The sequence below is a fragment of the Spodoptera frugiperda genome, chromosome 3 (assembly GCF_023101765.2).
Source record: "Spodoptera frugiperda isolate SF20-4 chromosome 3, AGI-APGP_CSIRO_Sfru_2.0, whole genome shotgun sequence".
In the NCBI taxonomy this organism is placed as follows: domain Eukaryota; kingdom Metazoa; phylum Arthropoda; class Insecta; order Lepidoptera; family Noctuidae; genus Spodoptera; species Spodoptera frugiperda.
Window position 1 is genome coordinate 9,522,513 of NC_064214.1, and position 23,038 is coordinate 9,545,550.

Consider the following 23,038-nt stretch of genomic DNA (forward strand, 5'->3'; position numbering starts at 1 on the left):
AAACAGACACACACTTTCACATTTATAATAAATATTAGTATGGACAAGACACGTGAGGCATTATGTGTTTTAATGATTTCACTTTTGACGCTCCCTTCGGTGTGAATGTCGGCTTAATTTATTTTCTTTTCCGATTTGAATTTTTACTTTTTGTTCAACGATTATTCTGATTCGTTTTGCGTGTCTAATGAATTATTTTTTATAAGTGAGAAGCTTTGGTTCTTTGTTCTTTATTGTTTTCAGAATATTCTTTGCCAATTTATTGATTGTAGATAGAATACTGAATAGATGGAATCGAGCAGACGGATCATCTTTTTTATGATATAAGCCGGTAAACGAGCAGACGGATCACCTGATAATAATATTAGAGCTATTGTCAAATACTGACATAGGATCTAAATAATTCATAGACCTAAGTGAAGAGGTACCGCAAATATACCAGACACCTATCCAAAGATAGCTGACTTATTGACTCTCGTGTTGCGGTCCATATACGGCACTCACTTTGGACTACTTAGCGGATTACGAAGGCTTCGGCTGAAAGAGCAAGAGTAGGAATAGGGTGGTTATAGGTCAGTAAGAGTCTATACACTCCCTCTCGCCTCAGCCCAGGTGGGAGAAATTAATGGATGCTATTACCCCTTGAAAAAAAATCAGGTAATCCTCGTTTGTCCTTGCTTATACACCTTGTTCTATAAAACTGAGGTACAAAGCAAATCCACGACTAGCTAATTAATAATTTCATTGTTATTAAAAAGGAACTTGACATAAAAAAGACACAAAAAGGCAAATGAAACAAGAACATTTTAATACATTTTTTATTTGTTGTAAACAGTCTTATATTCGAGCGATGAGTTTACATTTTTTTTTTTATTATAATACATAAACAATATTTCAATTTGGCTGGTTTTTTGTCTAAGCGAATACACGATCTAATCTCACAATTAATTATATCGTTGTCTTTACATAAAGATACACCCTATATAATAATATTTACAAGAATTGAAACAATGTAATTGAATTACGGTTCACCAATTTTTCGAAGCGTTTCGCGTTTTTTGAATGTGATGTTGGTTAAAGAATTTTTTATCTAAACATTACATTAAATAAAATGATCAACTGTACAATTTTATAACAATTGAGAATGACTACCGTAGTCAGAGTCATTTTACTTCATACTTAACAAATAAAAATAAAACATAAAGTTACATTTTTCCCAATGGCGTACGTAAAACAGAACGTCACTACGACAAATAACAAACTCGCTTCCTCTGATTGTATTACTCATATCAACACTTAAACAATACTTACAACTTGTTCTTTTACATGACTAGAAAGAACAGAACACAAACTTTTTAACACTACTCAAAAAGTAAAAAAAAAAACTTACCGCTAAAACAATAAAAGAAATAAACTAAAAATAACGGTTTACTCACATAAATATACTGAGAAAAGCTCTACTAGGTATCAAACTGATTATCAACGCCGCTGGTAAACTTATTAAGCGTCGTAACTTCGTCGCACCAGAGTTAGAAGATAGCGCGCGTGTAGCAAATATGCGCAAAGGCAGATGGGCACACAACGTAAGCGCCAGCGCAAGGATTAACCAGTAGACACGACGTCGCCTGCTCATGATGAAGAGTCCTTCTGTGACTCCAAACTAGCAAACTAGTAGAGCTTTTCTCTGCATATTTACCTTAAACCTTTATTTAAGTTAATTTGGTATGTTTCCTACAGTAATTACAAAGATAGAAAATAGCTGTCTGCACCACCATCACACTCAAACCGCGCCCTAACAATTATGTACAAAGTCACAGTAACTACGATAACAACAGTAGCGCGAACACGTAACACAACACAACAGTCAGCGTTCTCTGCTCGAGAACTGAACCACTTCCCTTGGCAGCCTCTGTTAGACCTGCAAATAAAATATAAATATTGTACTAATTTATTCATTACCCTTATTAAAAGGAGGAAAAAATAGAACTAGAACTTTTTCTAACATTAGAATTTAACACGCCATGATCACGGTTGATTTCAGTTCATCCATGATAATGGCGCTTGCAACTGTGCCGAAATATCGGAAACTCGGACATAAATAAACATGGCAAATATCCCGTCTTAAGTACTAATGTTAGTGTTAGTGATCATGTCAGTTTAAACACATTAGAACTTTTTCCTTTATCGTGGATGCGTTTTTCTTTTCTTAAATTCTTGTTAGATACTATCCATTTCGCACTCAGACTACTATTGGTGGATCACATAAAGAGTTGTTTCATATTGTAATCGAATCCGCAATACATACCACACCAACCGACAGCCCAGCTAGTATGAACTGTGTGTTCAAAGTTTTTCTGTTTCCATTTAATAAACTTTAAAACACTAGTTTTAAAGTTAGGAGTTAGATATAATTATTCAAGTAAGTCCACTAGGACCTACTAATAATAATTATATCGTTCTGTTAACATAAAATAAATTCAAACACTCACCGCCCGCGACACTGATCTGGTTGCCGAAGTCCTCAGCATATGAGTTCAGTTTTATTTCTGTGAACAAATCGTTTAGTTAATAACTTAATACACATAATTATAGACATCGCTTTATGTGTGCACTTCTAGATGCCCATACCATGAATGACAAACAAACTAATGCAACGTCACGCCTTTTATTCTCCACGGGGTAGGCAGAGGTGCACATTACGGCTCGTAATGCCATTATGCAATGTAGACCCACTTTTCACCATTTGTATTATAAGTCCCATGTAATATGGGGTGAATCTATTGCCATATACTACCAGGCCAGTAATGATTTGCCCGACACGGGAATCGAACCCGAGACGCCTTGTCCGGCCGTCTTAATTGCAACTACTCGATACATCAATAATCTCAATAATTTCGAAATCATAGTTAATTAAAGATGTCATTCCAAACAGCGATTGTGACTTAATTGAAGATAAGAAGAATTTTCTGTCATGGAGTATACAGTTAAAATATCCGTATCTATTCAAGTTTAAGTAATAGTAGGCAAATTTTCACTCACCATAAAGTCTAAGAGTGCCCTCACTCTTTCCTAAGGAGTTGGTACTGACACAGTTGTAAGTACCGATGTCATTTCTCGAGAACTGCCTGATGGTGAGCCACATCGTCACTTGATATGACAACTTTTCTTCTGTTATCGTGTACTTGGGTCTGTAACAAATGATAATGTTATTAATTATTATGTTATTGGCTTAATCACGTAACTGTATCAAACAGTTAAAACTGATGGACCGGCTCCTCATCAAGAGGAACTCAACTAGTTTCAGTACAGTAGCAGCGCGACTATCGCTGCGTCGTGTGTCGCGGAATGCTGCTCATGAAAATGAGCCTCTAGCATGGCTTGAAACTAGTCGAGCTCCTGGTCCAACAGTTACGTTAGTAAGCCGATAACATACTAATTAATTTAGGATGTGCCACGAAAGTTATAATAAAGATAATGTTATTTCACAATCACATCAACAGCCTATATAAGTGGCCACTGCTGACCAAAAGCCTCTTCTTACACAGAGAAAAATTGAGCATTAATCACCACGTCAATCAGAGCGCCAAATGCAATCTCGTTTCGATTACTTTAAACGTAAAGCAAAGTCATACTAAGGGTAAACACCTAATTAGTTGTTTACTAACTCTGTATAAACTATGGTTCTTAGCTAAACAACCCACGACCGATTGATTGTTCTTCATTTTTTATACTCCAAGAGAATATTTATACACAAAAACAAAGCCTTTACTGGTGTTGTATTGCATAAGTCCATAGCCTCCCACAATAAGCTTGTTTACAATATCACTTCTAAAAAAATTCAGCCCAATTTCTGAGAAAAAGGATTTATAAACTGCCATCTTAATATAATCCCTGTCCGTTGACAGAGTCGGAGTTCCTTTTCTAGGAATTCGAAATACAAAGAAAATACTAACAGTTTTTCCTAGTCCCTTGTAACAGGAATAAGTCAGATATCTCTAAAATAACAACAATAACTTCAGCTTAACTTTTTTGTTCAATAAACTTTGCCACACACTAGAATTTTCTTCTGTGTGTGGGTGTGTTTACAAACATACAAGTTCACATACACATAACGCTGAAACCCGAAACAACAATTTGTAGATCACAAAAAGAGTTGCTCCGTGCGGGAATCAAACCCGTAACACGTTACGTAGCAGCCGGTTGTCTAGCCACCGCGCCAATCCTGCAGTCTTAATGTGTGCAATGGATAAAACATAATAGAACTTTTGGGGTTGAAATGATATATAAGATATATACATACATAGCCTGTCTGACATGGGGTAGGTAGAGACTATGGAACGCCAATAGCGACAATTATTACATAGTGTCTCTTTCGCTTCATCAACAGTCATCAGTCTTTTCATGCATGCTCCTCAGTTAAGGGTACTTTTAATAAAACGTATAGTACAAATACCATTTTCCAAAACCAACCTAAAAATACACCTTTAATGACAGCATTTCCTAATATTTACAGTACATCCAGCTACCGACAAGTACCACTTTACTTTATAAATATTTACGAAGAGTAATTCCAACAGAATGACTGAATGTCGATACATAAAACGTAATGTATGAGTGGGTTGTGTAAATATGCCTTAGGGTGTATTTATAAAACAAAACAAGGTTCTAAATTTCGAGGAGAGGTTTGTTAAGTTCATTTCTTTGATACACTCGAGTAAGTGTGAATTGTATATTGTATTATTATTATAAGATGAAGTGACGTCATGTCGCTTGCATTGTGGTTTGTAATTTTGGTTCTTACTACTCAAGCAATAAGAGGTAAATAAGTTGCTAAAGTGGACGTTAATGACAGTTTGTTTTTTTATCATTTATTTAAAAAGTTATGTCAGTTAATTAAAGCCACTTTTCATGTAACTATGCTCAAAGTTACCCTAAAAATCACGGTTCACTGATATACATGAAGAAAACTCTACTAGTTTCAAGTCACAGAGGAACTCTTAATCATAAGCAGTGTGCGCAGACCCGTGTCTACATGTTAGGATGTTTGAATGTTACGATGTTTGTCCGTCAATCACGTTGAAACTACTGAACGGATTTGTATGAAATTTGGTATCAAGACAGGGTATGCCCTGTGTAATTTTTTAACACAGAAACACCACTGAAGCCGCTGGTGCATTGGCTGGTGCATTATTTCTACGAATACCATCGAGCTTCATCACGTAATATTTGGAAAGTGTATTCTGATTACCAAATATAAACGATTACGAATATTTAGAGGAAATATCTAATACCTTTAATGAGTAATTCTAACAACTTCCAAACAAACTCACAAATACTAGTTTTACAAGGAAAATTGAAAATTAAATTGTATTGAAGCTGCTGTTTCCTATGATTTTCGTTTAACAAAACCCATTGGCAAGCTTCCTCGTTATCGACTGAACAAAATAATTGAACGTACGCTTGTGATCTTTTGTGTTGACACTTCACAATCATGGAAAACCAATGAATTATTTTAGAAACATATATTTCTCTTTTTTGTAACCAAATTTGTGGGATAATCTAGATTAGATTTGATATTTGTAATCGTGGTTTGTTGGTCGAGTCGATAGTGTGAGTGAGAAACAAGAGGCATTAGCTATCCATATAGTATTACATTTGATTATTCACAAAAACAAAACTTAATTAATTTAGTATGTCTCACGAATTACTAGCTACAATAAAAGAGGTTGTTCTCGGAATTTCAAAAATTTTCAACTTTTCGGTAAAACATAGATAATTTTTTTGACTCCTTAGGGATATAAATAACATAACCAGTGAAAAGAACGTGTAACAACATATATATTAGTCAATACATTGGAAATGTGCAGTTTTGATCATGGAATAAAGAGGCGTACCTCTGACGTCAATATCTCAAGACCTATTTCTACTTTAAGTTTTGTGTATGTTAAAGGGAAATCCAGTTATGACATTTCCTCTTTGTATTTGCTTCATGGTTTTCTGTATATAATTTGGAATTTCTTTATGATACTATTTTCCTATTTAAAACTATACCAACTTACCCATCAAGTAACATCTCTCCTCTATTCTTGATCCAATAGTTGATCGTGTTCGGATGCGCCTCCACGTAGCACTTTAATTTGACGTCAGTGCCCAGTGGAGCACCCAGCAACTGATTTGGCACTTTCACTGTAGGTGCAACTGTTGACAAATAAACACATTTATTAAAAAGTTGAAATTGTGGTGGTGCTAAATACTATTGTTAACGAGGATTCGAGCTAAGAGAGGTTCTGCTTCTATCATCATAGTATTCTTGGTAAACTAGCTGTAGTCTTCATAATATAACAGCATAGAATAATGTCACAGTATGTTATCAAGAATCTCTCCTGCAATCCAACGGGTTGATCGTGTTCGGATGCGCCTCCACGTAGCACTTTAATTTGACGTCAGTGCCCAGTGGAGCACCCAGCAACTGATTTGGCACTTTCACTGTAGGTGCAACTGTTGACAAATAAACACATTCTGATCTTACTCCTGCTTTTCAAGCCAGAGCCCTGGTAACAGGCTAGGTAGTCCGCATCTCGCAATATTGGGGCTAAGTTGAATGAATGAATATTTCAATAAAAAAAAAATGTAGTGGACTGCTTTATCATTGCTATAGTCATACTTTAAGTACAACAAGGTGATAAAAATGACTAAAGTTTTGTTTAAAACACAACATAAGACAAAAATTGACTGTCAAACCAATGTCCTCTAATACACATCCGCCATCATTATCAACTTCAAAAAAAGGACAAAATCTGTTTTCATTTTCCTCCGACCGAAGAGTAATGTTCTCGCTATAGGAACTGATGAGGGCACGGCGAGATCTTTATTGAGGTAACAGCTGTTCACATCGAGACATTGGGACGGATCCCAAAGGAATCTAGGAGTGTTAATTTTTTTATATTCTCTAGTTTTTTTTTTGACGTCCTGGTGAAAGTGATTTAGCGACATTGTTGCGTTATTTAATAATAGTTTAGTATTTACTTTAGTATCTTCTTTTTACCTTATAGAACAAGAATTTACAATTACTTTCTGCAATTCTTTCGTATTCTATTCGTCACGCCTTTTTCACCAAAGTTGTTGGCAGAGGTGCACATTACGGCACGTAATGCCACTATAAAATGTACACCCACTTTCCACTTCCTACGTAGGTAATAGGGGGTGAGTCTATTGCCATATGCTGGGTATAATTCCAGGCTCCGTGCTACTGCTGAGAAAGTTTTTTTTTTATGGAATAGGGGGCAAACGAGCAAACGGATCACCATCATGGTAAGCGATCAGCGCCGCCCATGGACACCCGCAACACCAGACGAGTAACAGGTGTGTAATTAAAGCGACCTGGAGTATTATTAACAGTGAAACAGGGAGGTCTAAAGAGAAGAGTAGTGAATTTAGTCTTATAATTGATAATAATGTAATTAAATCGGATGCAGAAGGCAGGTGACTTCTTTTCGGACGTTCCTGTATCCACTATAAGTCTTTGAACTCATTCCCACAGTTCAGAATCTTTACTAAAAGAAAATGTTGCAGCTTGCAATTTAGGCTTCTCTTTCGAACACATAGATTATACAGATATTGTCAAAACGTTCCAACCTTGAACAAGAAAAAGACTGCAGATCTGTGGGGTAATTCTGTGTACATTACCGGCTCTGTAATAGATATTGTAGCACCCGTATTAGCTCTAATCTTTAATAACTGTGTCGATCGTGGTGTGTTTCCTGATCTCATGAAGAATAGTAAAATAACTCCGTTATTTAAATCGGGTAGTACTTCTGACCCCACTAACTTTAGACATATTTCAGTACTACCAACATTCAGTAAAATTTTTGAAAAAATTATTCTATATCAGTTGCAAAGATTCTTTTATAGAAATAAATTATTACATGGAAACCAGTTTGGTTTTACAAGGGGTCGTTCAACAACTGATGCCGGTGTTGAACTTCTTAATAACATTTATGATGCATGGGAGGACTCGGCCGACGCATTGGGTATTTTTTGTGACTTATCCAAGGCGTTCGATTGTGTCTCTCATGAAACACTGATCAGGAAGCTATCCCATTATGGAATACGGGGCAGCTCTCTGGGTCTTCTTATTTCATACTTGAGTGATAGGATTCAGAGAGTCGACATTAACGGAAAAGTTTCCTCCGGGTCTATTGTTAGGATGGGTGTTCCGCAGGGGTCAATTCTCGGCCCGTTTCTCTTTCTTATTTATATTAATGATTTACCTTACCTTGTGAAGGATAACCATGGGATAGTACTGTTTGCTGATGATACATCTTTATTGTTTAAACTCAAACGTGGACAATTAGTCAGTGATCATGTAAATAGTGCTCTCTCAAAAATAGTACGCTGGTTTAGTGCCAATAATTTATTACTTAATGAATCAAAAACTATTAAATTTAAATTCACAACACCAAATGTTAGACATGTGAAAACCAGCGTGCTAATCAAGGGCGAGGAATTGGACCCTGTAGATTCAACTGTCTTTTTAGGTATAACTCTGGACGCTAAGCTACAGTGGGCTCCACACGTAGATAAGTTGTCGAAAAGACTCAACTCTGGACGCTAAGCTACAGTGGGCTCCACACGTAGATAAGTTGTCGAAAAGACTCAGCTCTGCAGCATATGCCGTTAAAAAAATTAGAAATTTGACCGATGTAAATACAGCGCGATTAGTATACTTTAGTTATTTTCATAGTATCATGTCATATGGTATCCTCCTGTGGGGAAATGCTGCTGACATTCAGTCTGTCTTTGTGCTGCAGAAAAGAGCCATTCGATCAATTTATAATCTTAGTCCGAGGCACTCTCTTAGGGAACTATTTAAAGAAATTAATATATTGACTGTTCCTTCTCAATACATTTATGAAAATGTAGTGTATGCTCACAAAAACATTAATTTATTCAAAAAGTATTGTGATAAACATAATATAAACAATAGAAGTAAAAACAAATATATTGTTCCCACTACTAGACTTAAGAAAATAAGTGGTTCGTTCAGGTGTCAATGCATACGCTTTTACAATAAAATTCCCAGCGATATTCAAAGTTTGAGCCTGAATAAATTTAAAAATGTTATTAAAGAAAAACTGTATAGTAAAGCTTTTTATAAAATTAAAGACTACTTAGATGATAGTCAGGCTTGGGAGTGAGCCGCTATAATGTCCACACAGGTCATGTTGACATGTTTGTAACACAAGTTACATTTTTATACAATTTGACATGATATACATTAATATCATTCGATATTTTTTTGTTTTCACATATTATTTTTAAAATTGTTAGTTTGAGGACGGTGCGAGAGTTTGCCTAGTCATTTCACTTTTAGTTAATTATATTCTGACAGTGTGAGCATTTGTGTGGCCTACCCAAATGTTCTTTTGGTAGGTATTGTTCGTCGGATCATTCAGCAACAGCCGTCAGCTGAGCTCATTGTAAACTGACACATGCGTGCTGCCATCTGAACAGGTCCGCTCAAACTGCTGTGGTTCTTTCCTCAAAAGACCACTACAGAATAAACTTGCACGGTTCTCCGACATCTTTAATTGATTTTGTCTGGACTTTAAAAGAGACTATGACCTCTGAGTTTGTTTCGGCATTTCTTCTCAGAGTAGTCGGATAGGAAATGCCGGCCTCATCTAGCTATTTGAAATATTGACGTGTAAAAGTGTTATTTTATAATCTATTTACAGAAATAAATATCATTTATCATTATTTATCGTTGCCAACTGCTGTCGGTTATATTAGATAAAAAAAGAGCGCATTCCTTTTAAAAAGGCATTCCTTTATTCTCCTTCTAGCTCATTCCATACAACATTGTCCTTGAAAAAGGTCTCCCATTTTTGTAACAAGAGCTTCGAAAAAAAAAAGACTAAAAGAAAACTTTTTAACGTCTGCAACTAAAAGATAATTCTCAGTGGCCTGTCTTTTCATTATACGTCATTAAAATTCATAGAATATGATTAAATCTCTAGTTTTATACTTGTTTGAAATTTTAATACAACTTCTCTAAGCCGTTGTTGGCTGCAGTTAATCTTATGCCGTCAAAAGTTCTTTCAATTTACAGTTTCAAGATTATTAATATATTTCTTGTTGGTGTAAATGTGTACGAAGTTTTCGTTAGTTTCATAACGTTTCTCATTTATCTTGAGACGACTTGCTGAACACGAGTTATTAGTACGAGTAGTGTTTGTTTAAGAAACTTTCTTTTCTGCTTTTTCTCTTAAGATTATTAAAGATAACAGTTGCAGTGTAGATAATCATCCATTGTTACTATCGCATTGCTCATAGTACTCATGATTATGAGCCCTTCTTGTGGCTCGTAACTAATCGAGTGACTTCTTTGAAGAGTTGGGCCACTAAAACTTCAGTGTCTATTTTTTTTTCAAGCGTTACTTCGCAGTAGGATTTTCTCTTGTGTTGTGAGTGCGTTTACAAACAACTCACAACACAAGAGAGAAAATACAAGTTCACATACACATGACACTCAAAACCGAAACAACAAGTTGTAGAAAGTCAATCACATAAAGAGTTTCTCCGAGCAGGAATCAAGCCCGCTACACATTGCACGCCAGCCGGTTGGCTAGCCGTGCAGTCTATTAGGCTAATAATAGGTATCAATATCAATATACTATCGAAAACGTTAAAACCCTACTCACATAATATTTCGCCTAAATAATCATCAGTTTTTGCAGCAATTATACTAACGAGCCACTTACCGGTCAGACTGATTCAAGATTTTGAAAAGAGCTTCACAGAAACTATTGCGTATGAAAACAAGCGTTTCGAAAATTGAAAGATAAATCTTGCATCTATTTCGAAGCTGGTATCCGTTGTGAAGTCACGTATCCTTGTTACTGCTAGAGAGAAACTTATATCATTTTGGATGCTATCCAAATTCGTGACGGTTGGTACCGTGAACGGATTATATTATTCAAAGTGACAAACAAAGAGGGGTGTTGTTATATTGGTTTGTGAGGGAGAAAGGTATGGTTGGATGATCCCCAAAATCAACCATAGTTGATACTCCGATGACTTCTCCCGTCTTAGGCGTGGAGAGAGAATGTTTTTTTTATGGTATAAGCCGGTAAACGAGCAGACAAATCACCTGACGGTAAGCAATTCCCGCCGCCCATGGACACCCGAAATACCAGAGGGGTTACAAGCGTGTTGCCGGTCTTTTGGTAGTTAAGAATTTTAGGGTTGTTGGGATTGGGAAGGGGAATTATTGTGTCTCCAGTAACCTCACTCAAACAACGAAACACAACGCAAGCTATGTTTCACGTCAGTTTTCTGTGAGGCCTTGGTATCAATTCCGGTTGAGCCGTCCCATTCGTGCCAAAGCAGGGCTCTCCCACACTTAGAGTGTCATACTTCATTCAATGACTTCTACCGCCTTGGGCGAGGCGGGAGGGAGTGTCAGACTCTTACTGACTAAAAACCACCCCGTTCTTACTCCTGCTTTTCGAGCCAGAGCCCTGGTAACCCGCTAGGCAGTCTGCTGTAATTTTGGGGCTAGCCTGATAAGACTGTGATAGAAATCATGAAAAATTACTGTCTCGTGGGTCTAGTGGCTGGGAAAATCAGTTCCAAACTTCTTGCACATTCTCTAATCCGTGATAGTGCCACTGTAATAAACTCTGTAAAATAAGACCCAAACTAAAATGTCATAACAGAAGATTTGCCGTCTACAATTTTCCTTACTTAGCAATAAAACTTATAAGGAAAGCTGATTCGAGTACCTACACAGTTATTATTCTAAAACTGACATCAGATTCAAGGAAAATTTAATCAAAATATCTGATATTAGTAGTTGGGAATAATCTTGATTATTATATATTATATTTGAAAACGAATTTCAACGAAACCGACGTAATCCTGGAATCAAAGTTGTGTTACTAAATACTTCAAAAATCTGTTGGTAGATAATCCGATTTTACTAGGAAATTGCGAGCCCCTATTCTCTTGAAAGGAAATTTGTTTGATTTAATATTAAGGGATCTTTAGATAGGGTCACGTTTCACTCTAATACTTTTGAATATAAAGAAAGTATTTGTTTCAATAATTATACTAATATATCCAACTGACTGCACGGTTCGTGCGATGAGGCAAAGGGCTGTGGCGCAACGTGTAGCGGGTTCGATTCCAACGGAGCAACCCTTTATGTGATCCACAAATTGTTGGTTCTGGTCTGGGTCTCATGTGTTTGTGAACTTGTATGTTTATTGACATACGAAAATATAAGAGTAGTGCAACATTCATTTTTTAAAAATCTTATAAAAGTGCACTTAGTTTTCATTTATTAACATTAATTTCGAACTCAAATAACGCGTAAGAAAAAAAGTACATAGAATAGCAACTTTGCCTAGAGGAAAATAAATATATTATAGATGAGAATCTATTGTGAATTTCTGAGTTAGAATAAAGCGTCAATTAAACAACTAAACAATCATAAGATCTAATTGATTTTCCGACAAACCGTAGAACGAGAAATACGGAGAATTCATTATGGTTGCAATCAAGTATTGGAAGATATTATATCAATAATTAATGAAGTAAGTATTTACTATAATAATAATGCCTTAAAGTAAATTAGCAGTGATTAATAATAATATAAGTCGCAAGTGCGACTGCCAGGCAAGAGGTCCTTGGTTCGATTCCCGGGTCGGGCAAAGTATTGCTGGACTTCAAAAATCTGTCAGCAGTAGCACGGAGTCTAGCATTGTGCCCAGTATATGGCAATTGGCTCACCTCCTATTACATGGGACTTATATTGACTGTACATACATTGTACAGTGGCATTACGTGCCTTAATGGGATAAAAGGCATGATGATACGATAAATAATATGTACTTACAGTTAACATTAAGTATGATCCGCTTGCTGACGGCGGGCGGCACGTCGTTGGCCGCGATGCACAGGAACGCGCCCATCTGCCGTCGGTCCACGCGCCACAGCGGCAGCGAGCTACCCACGTAGCTCTCCACTAAACAAGAGAAAATAACAAATTAGTAATTGTCGTGCTTCATTATAATTCTAAAAGTAACAATACATGTCAATATTCAAAGGTAAGTTAAGGAGCCCATTGAATGTAACCTAGATTTTTGCAAGTAGGGCTGAGCCCCGATCCGGAGCTGCGGAATACTTAGCGAGTAATCGGTGCTCTGGCTCGAAAATCAGGAGGAGGAACGGGGTGGTTTTTAATCAGTAAATTTGAGATTCCATCACACCAAGGCGTGAGAAGTCATTGCATGATTTTTGCTCCACAAAAAATCATCAGACTTGTGGGTTATAAATACTACAGCTCAACTGGAGTGATACCACGACCTCACAGAAAACCGACGTGAAACAACGCTTGCGTTGTATTTCATTGTGTGAGTGAGGTTACCGAAAGCCTAATTACCTTCCTAATCTCCCCAACACACGATTCCCCAACAACCCTAAAATTTCTAACCCCCAAAAAGCCGGCAATGCACTTGTAATGCCTCTGGTGTTTTAGATGTCCATGGGCTGAGATTGCTTACCATCAGGTGATCCGTCTGCTCGTTTACCGGCTTATACCACATAAAAGACCAGCGTACAGATTACAATCACAGACCTAAGTACGCTACAAAGTCGTTGATCATAATACCTAGTGCTAAAGCAGGAAATACCTATATTCTGTAATGGAGGTTTACCGTTTATAACCTTTGCGGAAGTCGTAACAGTTAACTGGGGGAAATAACTGCTTCAGTAATGAAAACATTTTATAAATAAATCTCAAACTAGTTGCAAGTATGAGTTGGTATAATAGACTAAGTTTTAGTTGAAGGAAATTTTGTTAGTTTTAGGTTATTACTGAGTTTTGTTTTTGAGTAAAGGTAATTTTTAGATTAATGTGGTTTTTTGATAAAATAGTTTATATTCTTGTAGTGGACCCTTTTTATAGAACAATAATAAAACTTATGTTTTAAAATGTTTGACAGTGACTGTACAGTTGGTGCTGCAACGTGTAGCGGGTTGGATTCCCGCACGCAGCAATTCTTTGCGTGATCCAAAAATTTTGTTTTGGGTCTGGGTGTCATGTGTATGTGCAATTGTATGTTTGTTAAACGCACTACGGCACAGGAGAAAAACCTTGCGTAGGGCAACGGTTAAAACAATCTTAGTGACTATGCCGTTCTCAGCTTGCCATCAAAACTTTGATTCAATTTCGTATACCTACTGCTTAGGATATTAACGTTATAATTATATTTGCATTTGTCTTGTCATATATCCTTTCGTTAACTATATTTATAAACCCAACTACTCTCACTTTTCCCATTCATTTACCTACAAAATAACAAATCAAAGTTCCTTTTAAACAAATCCATTATCTCACACTTGTCCTACATACATCATATATTACATAATGACCAATATTAAAGTAATTATCACAACGATAGCGTTTGTAATACTCATAACTTAAGTAGGTTACACGCGAGCATTGAACGTCGGACTCTCCTCGTTGTGAATGCAGTAAAAACTAAGTAACTTCAAGTTGGAATTGATAATAGTGGGTTCTGTGTGCAGTTTATTTAATTTATAGGTATAGGTGTAATTATCTATTTAAACCATTTTGAGTGTTCACTTTCTACAAATTTAATTACTATAAATACGTATTGTTATTGGATTTAATGGAGAAAAGCTCTACTAGTTTCGAGTCACAGAAGGATTTTTTATAATGAGTAGCGTGCGCAGACGCGGCGACGTCGCGCAACCGACTGTCGTCGCCGTTGCCGACGTAAATTTGACTGTCATTATATCAGTTCGTAAAATTCCGAATTGTGTCTAATTTTACTTTAATATTTACTCTTATTTCTAGTGTATGTATTATTATAATTTTCCGAAGTAAAGAAAAATACTTAGAAATATGTTTTTTATTTATTCTAATCGTTTTAATTTATCATTGCTAAAGCAGCATAATTATTTTCATTTTAAACTACAGAGAGGAACATCACAAAAACACAAACTTGTCTGAGTATAAGTGCTGAATATTACACACGTTTCAGTCATTCATTCAATATATAGGGTGACTGGTAATTAGTGAAAGATATTTATACACCTGATTGTACTCATGATTACAAACAACTTTCCCAAGGAAACATTTTTTGTATAGTCATAGTTTTATTTTTATCACTATAACAAAACAACAAAATATCAAAGGGAAAGTTGTTTGTAATCATGAGTACAATCAGGTGTTTAAATATCCTTCACTAATTACCAGTCACCCTATATAATTTTACTATACCGTTTCATATTTTCTCAAGGGAACCCTAAACAAAAGCATGTTTTACAATAATATAATATTTATTTAAAGCTATTTCTACTTCAAATAACGATAAAAAGAAATTTATACGTTGACAGGAATGCAGTATGCACGTGTTTGCAGTTCAAGCGTAAAGAAAAAGCATCTATTAATGTTTTGTATTTATTTTACTTAGAGAAAATATGTTATTAATGGAATTCCGTGTTTGTTGAACATGTAATTTTTATTTCACTTCGTTTTCAGTTTTCTAAGCTGACTTATTATTTATGGTGAAGGTAAGAACTGACGTTGCCCCTATTCTGTTTAAATCTTCAGTTAAAATGTATTTCTTTTAAACATTATTAGGTTTTCATTTAGTTGTTGTTTATTTACAACAACTTTAATAACATAACTAAAGTTAACAGTTTCAACAAATGTGATTTTATGGTATAAGCCGGTACATAAACAGACGGATTACCTGATGGTAAGCAATCGCCGTCGCCCATGGACAAAAGTGCGTTGCCTTTTGGGGGTTAGGAATTTAAGGGTTGTTTGAGAATCAGGAATTGGGCCTCCGGTAACCTTACTCAAGAGTTATTTCACGCCGGTTTTCTGTGAGGCCTTTGTATTACTCCGGTCGAGCCGGCCCATTCATGTCGAAGCATGGCTCTCCCACTCTTGCGATTTTGCAGTGTACAGGTCCTACGTCCAGTTTTTAATGAATAAAATACATAATAATATTTCATAATATACTTTTAGTGATAATTATGTAGAAAAATGTTAAAATCCCATTAAACAGACTGAAATCGTTCACAACAACTACTCTTACCTACTTAAATCTAAGCATGAATGTAAAAAAAACCTCTTATAAAATTCCTTTATTATTTTCTATTTACTTTAGCTTTCTAAACTTCATTACATAGTCAATAGTCAGCAAAGGAATAACTCAACTACTTATAACAAAAGAAATACCGACCTACGAAGGTTTAACCAAGTGGATTTATCACAATAGTCCATCTATTTAAATCTAGATATCAGTCAATAACACATTGTCCTATTTAAATTCAACGAGCATTCAGACCATAAAAAGATTTTATTGAAATGAATACAATAGATCCTCAGTATTAGATAAGGGTTGAATTTTTATTAGAATTCTTTATTTTATTTGTATGGCTAAAGGTCGTTTAAGTTAAATGGTATTAGTCTCTTGAACGATTATCGATCAATTGTAATAAGTATGAAATGAAAAAGCAATCTAAGAGCTCTTACACACGAGCGGCATGTTGCTGGTAGAGGTAACTGCAGCCGTCGCCTCGCCCAAGGAGGGAGAAGTCACAAGATGACTATCCCTTTGATTACATTAAAAAAAAATCTGTAGACGTGCCTTGACGGCAGCTGTCGATATTTCAACTCCGAAGATCTCGGATCTTACCTCTGCCGTTGGCAATATGCTGCTTGTGTGTAAGAGCTCTAAAATGACAGGAGAAGTAATGCTGACCATTTCCCAGTTAGATTGATCTCTGCCGTTCTCAGTCAAAATAATGTGTTTTAAAAGCATGATCAAATTCATAATGAGATGGTAGTTTCATCAATTGCTGCTCGTACTGTCTCAAACTGGTCAACAAATTTACATTAAGAAATATTATCAAATTGTTGTAGTATTCTAGAAAAAAGAAACATTATTTTTGTAGTAACTATCGTGTGACATACTAAATTAACTAAAAACAACGGTTTACTCACGTAAATATTCTAAGAAAAGCTACTAGTTGAGTAGGCTGGTCGACGTCGCCACGTCTACACACGCTACTCATGATGAACAGTCCCTCTGTTTCTCAATACTAGTAGAGCTTTTCTCAGAATATTTACGTGAGTAAACCGTTATTTTTAGCTAAAAAGAAAACAGAATCAAACATTCTATAAACAAACAATCTTCGTAGAAACACAAGCGAAACCACAAAGAGGAACTAGTCCCTCATTAATTCATGGATTCCAGAGTGGCACACGAGAAATATTGACTTAACCTCCTAAGAACTTCCCAGTAAATGGAAAGCAAACATTTTAGCGTTTCAAATAAGTTTCACATAAAATATAAAGCGATGTTAACGATAGGAAATGACTTAATATACTGCTAGGTGCCTCGCGTGACTGTGGCACATAATACCCGAAATTTGGCAGTACCGTATCGAAACACTGCCATTAGTTCAGCCTTTCATGTTACGATTGAATTATGAATTAGTATGCAAAGGACTTTTAAGTTGGTTGTTAAGTATGTATTAATACTTAAGGAATAGTTTTGATTGCCATGATTTGTATGGGTTTATTTGTGTATACGTTATAACATTGTTGTTATTTCTTTTAAAATCAAATAATTTATTATTGCATTCATGTGTACATTTGGATAATATATAATTAGGGGCATTTGTCTCAACATGAAACCCGGTTAGAGTACTTACTCATATGTAGCTTAAAATCTAGTCTAAAAGGGACGCTTCTTGGCATAAGACAGAAGTTAAAAAATACCTGAGCTCCATCTTAGTCAAAAGACTTGCATCATATTTTGTTCGATTGGAAAATAAAAGCTAAAACAGAAATCCTTTCCAAAAACGAAAAACAAGAGCCAAAACAAAAGACGAACAACATATCTACATAACTTATCACAGCTATATTGATCAACTTCATAACTTCATCAGAAGCAACTCGAAAGAACAATTGAACACTTAGTCTTATTTTCAAGACTTTGGTCCTTAGAGTACAGTATGGATAAAAGAAAATGCTAAGCTCTTTATTTTGACGTATCATTTTAACCGACGCCTTAACTTTCTTTTATCACCCCGTATAATCGCCCCCAAGGACCATAAAGTGTGTTCAACCCTTTTTATACGTCTCTTTTCCTTGAAGTTTTTGACATAGTGTTTTGGGAACTTGGTCTTTTGGTACGGATTTATCGTTTAATGGTTCAAAGTGAATTTCAATCATTATTGTTTTTGGTAAAATGTGTTTTAGATTTCCGGGTCAAATTAGATTTTGTTGGATGTAAAAGGGGGCTCGTAATTTTAGCACAAAGCTTGCAATTACTCTCAAATTAACTAGAGATAAATGAAATATTTATTGGTTTATGGTTTGGAATTTACTCATGAAAATTTGACGTTAATTACCCGACTGTGTTAATGAATACCTTCATAAAAAAAGTTCGTTCTTCCGTGGGTTCGTTTACAAACATATAAAGCAGTTCTATACTGGAATTGAACCTGCGACACGTTGCACAACAGCCAGTTGCCCAGCCACCGCGACAACTGTGCAGTCTTATTACAACATAAATGATAAATAGTGGGTGTTACTGCTAAATTTAGCAAAGGTACTACATATTCAGATTAAAATATGACAATATTTATATTCTATTGTGTTTCCTAGTTTCTACACCTACGTCTTTACCTATTTGCCATAGGTGAAGTCGTGGGTTGAAGTCTATTAATAAAACCTTCTCACTTACAAATTCCCTATCAATCAGTTATTACGCGAACAGACGTCATTTCTCAGTAGGTTTATTTCATTATACATATATTAGGGTGTCCCAGCCAACAAGGGCGAAAAAATTTTTTTCGATTTTAAGTACGCATACCCTCTATATTTTTTCTATTTGACCCTAATAACTAAAATAAAAAATATCATTGGTATCGGACAACGGGAACCCGTGCCGACTTGATGTCAAAGTTTCAAGAAAAATTTTGTATGGAGATTGTAAGGAAAATCACTTGAAGTTAGCTTTAATGTTATAAATTAATATTTTTAATTATTTTTAATATTTATTTATTATTAAAATAATATTATATATAAAATTTCCTCTTTAATGGCATTCTTCTACAGTCAGGATATTTCAATATGTGTTCCTGTGCGCAATGTAGTAACAACTGTTTTTTGTTCCTCTTCAAGTGTGATTTTTTTTGTGGAAATCTTGCATTAATTTCACTGCTACCTCATTGGCTGTATCATTAACGGCTTTCAGTATTAACATTGGTGCCTTTACTTGTAGAAAAATAACATTCTTTGACCATGAGTAGGACACTGTCATCAATTTCAAAATGATCAAACAAAGCCTTGCTTTTGGACGAGTTCCATATGGAATAATCGTCAATGTTGAGTCCAAGTGCCTCAATAGTGACCGCCTGAAGGACACGTTGGAATATATTAGTGTACAGGTGGCGGTATGCCCTGTATGGGCTAAGCACCGCCGTGTCCTCAGGATGTGCTCGGTGACGGCGAACTCTCACGTCCGGCATTGGTTCAATCCATGGTGCGGAGCGAGGGAGACTGGGATGCGATCTACTCCTTCGGTGCATAAGTGTCATGCTAGCTAAGGAAGAAGCGGGACGCGTAAGGAAACGAACTTCCTCAAGACCCAGCCGTCGCGAGAGGCACTCTGGGCATCGGGGATTGCGCAACGATCTCTGGCCACCGTAAGTGCGGGTCTGCGGACGGCGAGCAAAAGGTAGCTTGTCGTCCGACCAGAACCAGACCCGTGCGGCACAAAGAACCATCATACCACCAAAGATAGGCCCAGTAGGGCTGATACCTGATCCGGAGTTGCGGCCTACCTAGCGAGTTTACCGAGGTTCCGGTTTTTGTCCACTCCAGCTAAGTGACCAGGCCTGCCAGACTCTTTCTGTCGCTGCAAGAAGATCGTAGTGCATGATCAATCATCTGATGCATATTTTAATATTTTATAAAGAACATGTACTTACTTACAAAAAGAATAGTCAGCGTACCATTAATTAAACTAATTAATACTTTAACACATAAGTATTTACTATGTAAACTTCGCTAAGTTTCATTTTACAAACGAACAATATTTTTTGAACGCACTAAACTCCTAACTTGAGTTAGTAAGTGTTGCACGGAATTTGAACAAAATGATCCTCGCGTAACTCCGCTAATAATAGTTGCGTAATATAAACGAGTGATTTCAAAAAGTACCTTTACTTAGCGTTTTATAAGATTTGTAACTTTCTTATTGATTAGCATATTTCTTCTCAATTTTTTTATGACGTATGTAAACCCACATTTTAAGCAACTTGGCATAAAAAATGTTTTTTCCAAATTTCGAGTTAGCCGGTATAAATTGCTGGTGTCGAAATTTACCACCTATGAAAAAGTGTGGATGTGGCAGTTAGAGTATTTTGATACATTCTAAGACCCTGTAAAATTATCTCTGTGATAAAACAAAACAATAAATGTTTACTAACAAAATTTCTTGTAAACATAAACTGTACTTAATTTTAAACTCAGTTACCATAATTTCAAACCATAAATCCTTAAAATGACAAAGATATGACAATTTATAATTTTTGCAATCTTAAATTCGCTCTCCTGTAAAATTTAACTTTTTCAGTTACTTACTTATACTTAGGACGTGTCGGTTTGTTAATAACTACCTATTGAAGCCGCTTTCCTGGTAAGATAATCCATGACTCAGCTGTTCTTTTTTTTTAACTGTGTATACAACTAACTCTTCTGATATGTGACTATGTATGAATAGTAGTGCTAATCATTTATCAACAAGTAATCTGTCTGTTAGTTTGTCTCTTATACATTTTGTTTGCATAATGTATAACTCTAGGCACTGATAGTTGTCGTACATTCTAATTTCGACCTACATGTCGATATTACATTATATACTGTTTAGTAATGTTTTTCCTTTGAATAATTTCATGTAGTATGATTTCAGTAATGAGTTGAGCATTACCTATTACAGCTGGTACAAAAGGTTGCACATGGTGCTACACAAACCAATTTATCAAGGTCTCGTTTTGTATGATATTTTAGTTCATTCGACGGTCAGTTTATACTGGTAATGCATAGTTTGAAGTGTGCAATTTGTTCATCAGTAACAACCTGTTAGCAGAATCAAACATTGAAAGTTTGGAACTGTTTATTGTCGAACCTATTTGGTTGGCAATGTTTAGTTTTCATTATTATGTGCAGGTTAATTTACTGTGTGTTGAATTGTTTTTAAACAGCGTATTAGGTTGTTGAAATGTAAGACTTTTTTAACAGCGTATTAGGTTGTTGAAATGTTTTGAGGCGGCAACTCTCCTGGCTCGCTTTCCGCCGTTGGATATCCTAATATTTACGCGAAGGTCTACAACCTGTCTGCGTTCCGACTCAAAACGGCGGTTTAGAGTACCAAAGTGGCGTTCGTTTGGCTGACACGGCAAGATAGTTACACGCGCTCGAACATTGTGGCGTGATTTCGACGGCTACAACAGCCAGATATCTCATTATGTAGCGCGTTGTCGAATGCCATTTTGCCGCACTTCGATTGAAAATTTCAGGTAGCGCATTTCTTCAGGCTCACTCAGGTGCTGACCTATTACATGGCTGCTTCGGTACAGTACCTGAACAAGATTGGGCGAGACACCACGGCAAATTGCCACCACTGCGGAGGTTACCTGGATTCGGCACAGTACACGCTCGAAGAGCACCCAGCGTGGGTCTCGGAGCGGCGGGTCCTGGTAAGATCGGGCAGACCTGTATCTGCCAATTTGCAGTAGTACAAGGCTATGCTGGCAGAATACAGAAAACTGGAGGGAGGTGGCCTCCTTTTGTGAGACTTTATTGTCCCAATCTAGGAGGCTGCTGTACGGGAGTTTTCATTAGAGGGCCGATCCCGAGACACTCGTCTCCCTTGGATTGTGCCGTAAACAGGCGTTGCACCATTGGGGCTCCGAAAGTAGGTCTATTAAGAGGACCCGGTGCCCCTTACAGGTGTTGAGGGTGGCCACCGGGGTGGTTTTAGTGAGGTAACCGAAAATCCCACACCAAGTCTTTCTCCCCAAAAAGCTAGGCGCAAAAATTTGAAAATTTCCCCCGTGATAAAAAAAAAGCTTTTAAAAAGGTTGTTGAAATGTATTTTGAGTCAGGTTTACTAATTGGTTGATTGTTTATAATTTGTTTTAATGGAATCTCGAGTCGGCTTTTGCTGTATTCTGTGGTATCAAAAATTATTAATTTTGTTTAGAAATTGACAACATATTTAGATACTCGTAGATATGTTTAAATTAAATGTCTATTTACCCCGTAAAAATATTATATAATAGATATTTTCTACTACTTCGAAAAATCTGTGTTACATTTGTATACATTTACACCTCTAGATACCCCCACAAAGATTACAAGGCGTCACGCTACATGTATACGCCTGTATGTTATTTGGTATTTCAACACAAACGAAGGAAAACCACAGTGTGAGGTTAGCTTATTAAGCGGGATACGTACACCTATATACATACATAGGGAAACATTATAAATATGTCTGGCTAAGCCGGCATCTCCGCTCATTTTCCACTTTGAATTAAGAACAAGGGCATGACATAGAGCTACGAATGTCATAAACTTACCTTAGCACTGGTCCTTTGTTTGTGAAAGATTTAGTTGGCTAGATTAGTAGTATAATGTATGAACGTGAGTTTGTATGTAAACAATGTTGGGAATAAAATTGTATAGGATTCTTACAGCATTGCATTGTAGGTAACACAGTCTATAATAGACACATCAAAGACTGGTTACTAAGTATATTTAATTATTTATATTTCTAAGATACTTATAACTAAACCTCTTACTGTAAAACATCTAAAAAAGCCTCTAATTCGAAGACATTAACAAAAAAACAATCCAAGAGATCGAAGGACCAAATTATGGAAAAAGGACCAAAATATTTAGTACCCAAGATTT

The 23,038-nt window shown here is 36.1% G+C and overlaps 1 protein-coding gene across 5 annotated transcripts in view; it reads right to left on the reverse strand.

Annotated features, from left to right (window-relative positions):
* Positions 1 to 1,729: 1,729 nt before the first annotated feature.
* LOC118274055 (limbic system-associated membrane protein-like) overlaps positions 1,730 to 23,038 on the reverse strand; it is a 66,173-nt gene continuing 44,864 nt past the window's right edge. For all 5 annotated transcript variants that reach the window (XM_050705078.1, XM_050705076.1, XM_050705075.1 and 2 more), the window contains exons 6-10: positions 12,902 to 13,030; positions 6,060 to 6,198; positions 3,040 to 3,188; positions 2,490 to 2,546; positions 1,730 to 1,918 (exon numbers count right to left, since the gene is read on the reverse strand). In XM_050705078.1, the coding sequence (XP_050561035.1) occupies positions 1,821 to 1,918; positions 2,490 to 2,546; positions 3,040 to 3,188; positions 6,060 to 6,198; positions 12,902 to 13,030 (572 nt within the window). In that variant the 3' untranslated portion in view covers positions 1,730 to 1,820. The remainder of the gene's footprint in view (positions 1,919 to 2,489; positions 2,547 to 3,039; positions 3,189 to 6,059; positions 6,199 to 12,901; positions 13,031 to 23,038) is intronic.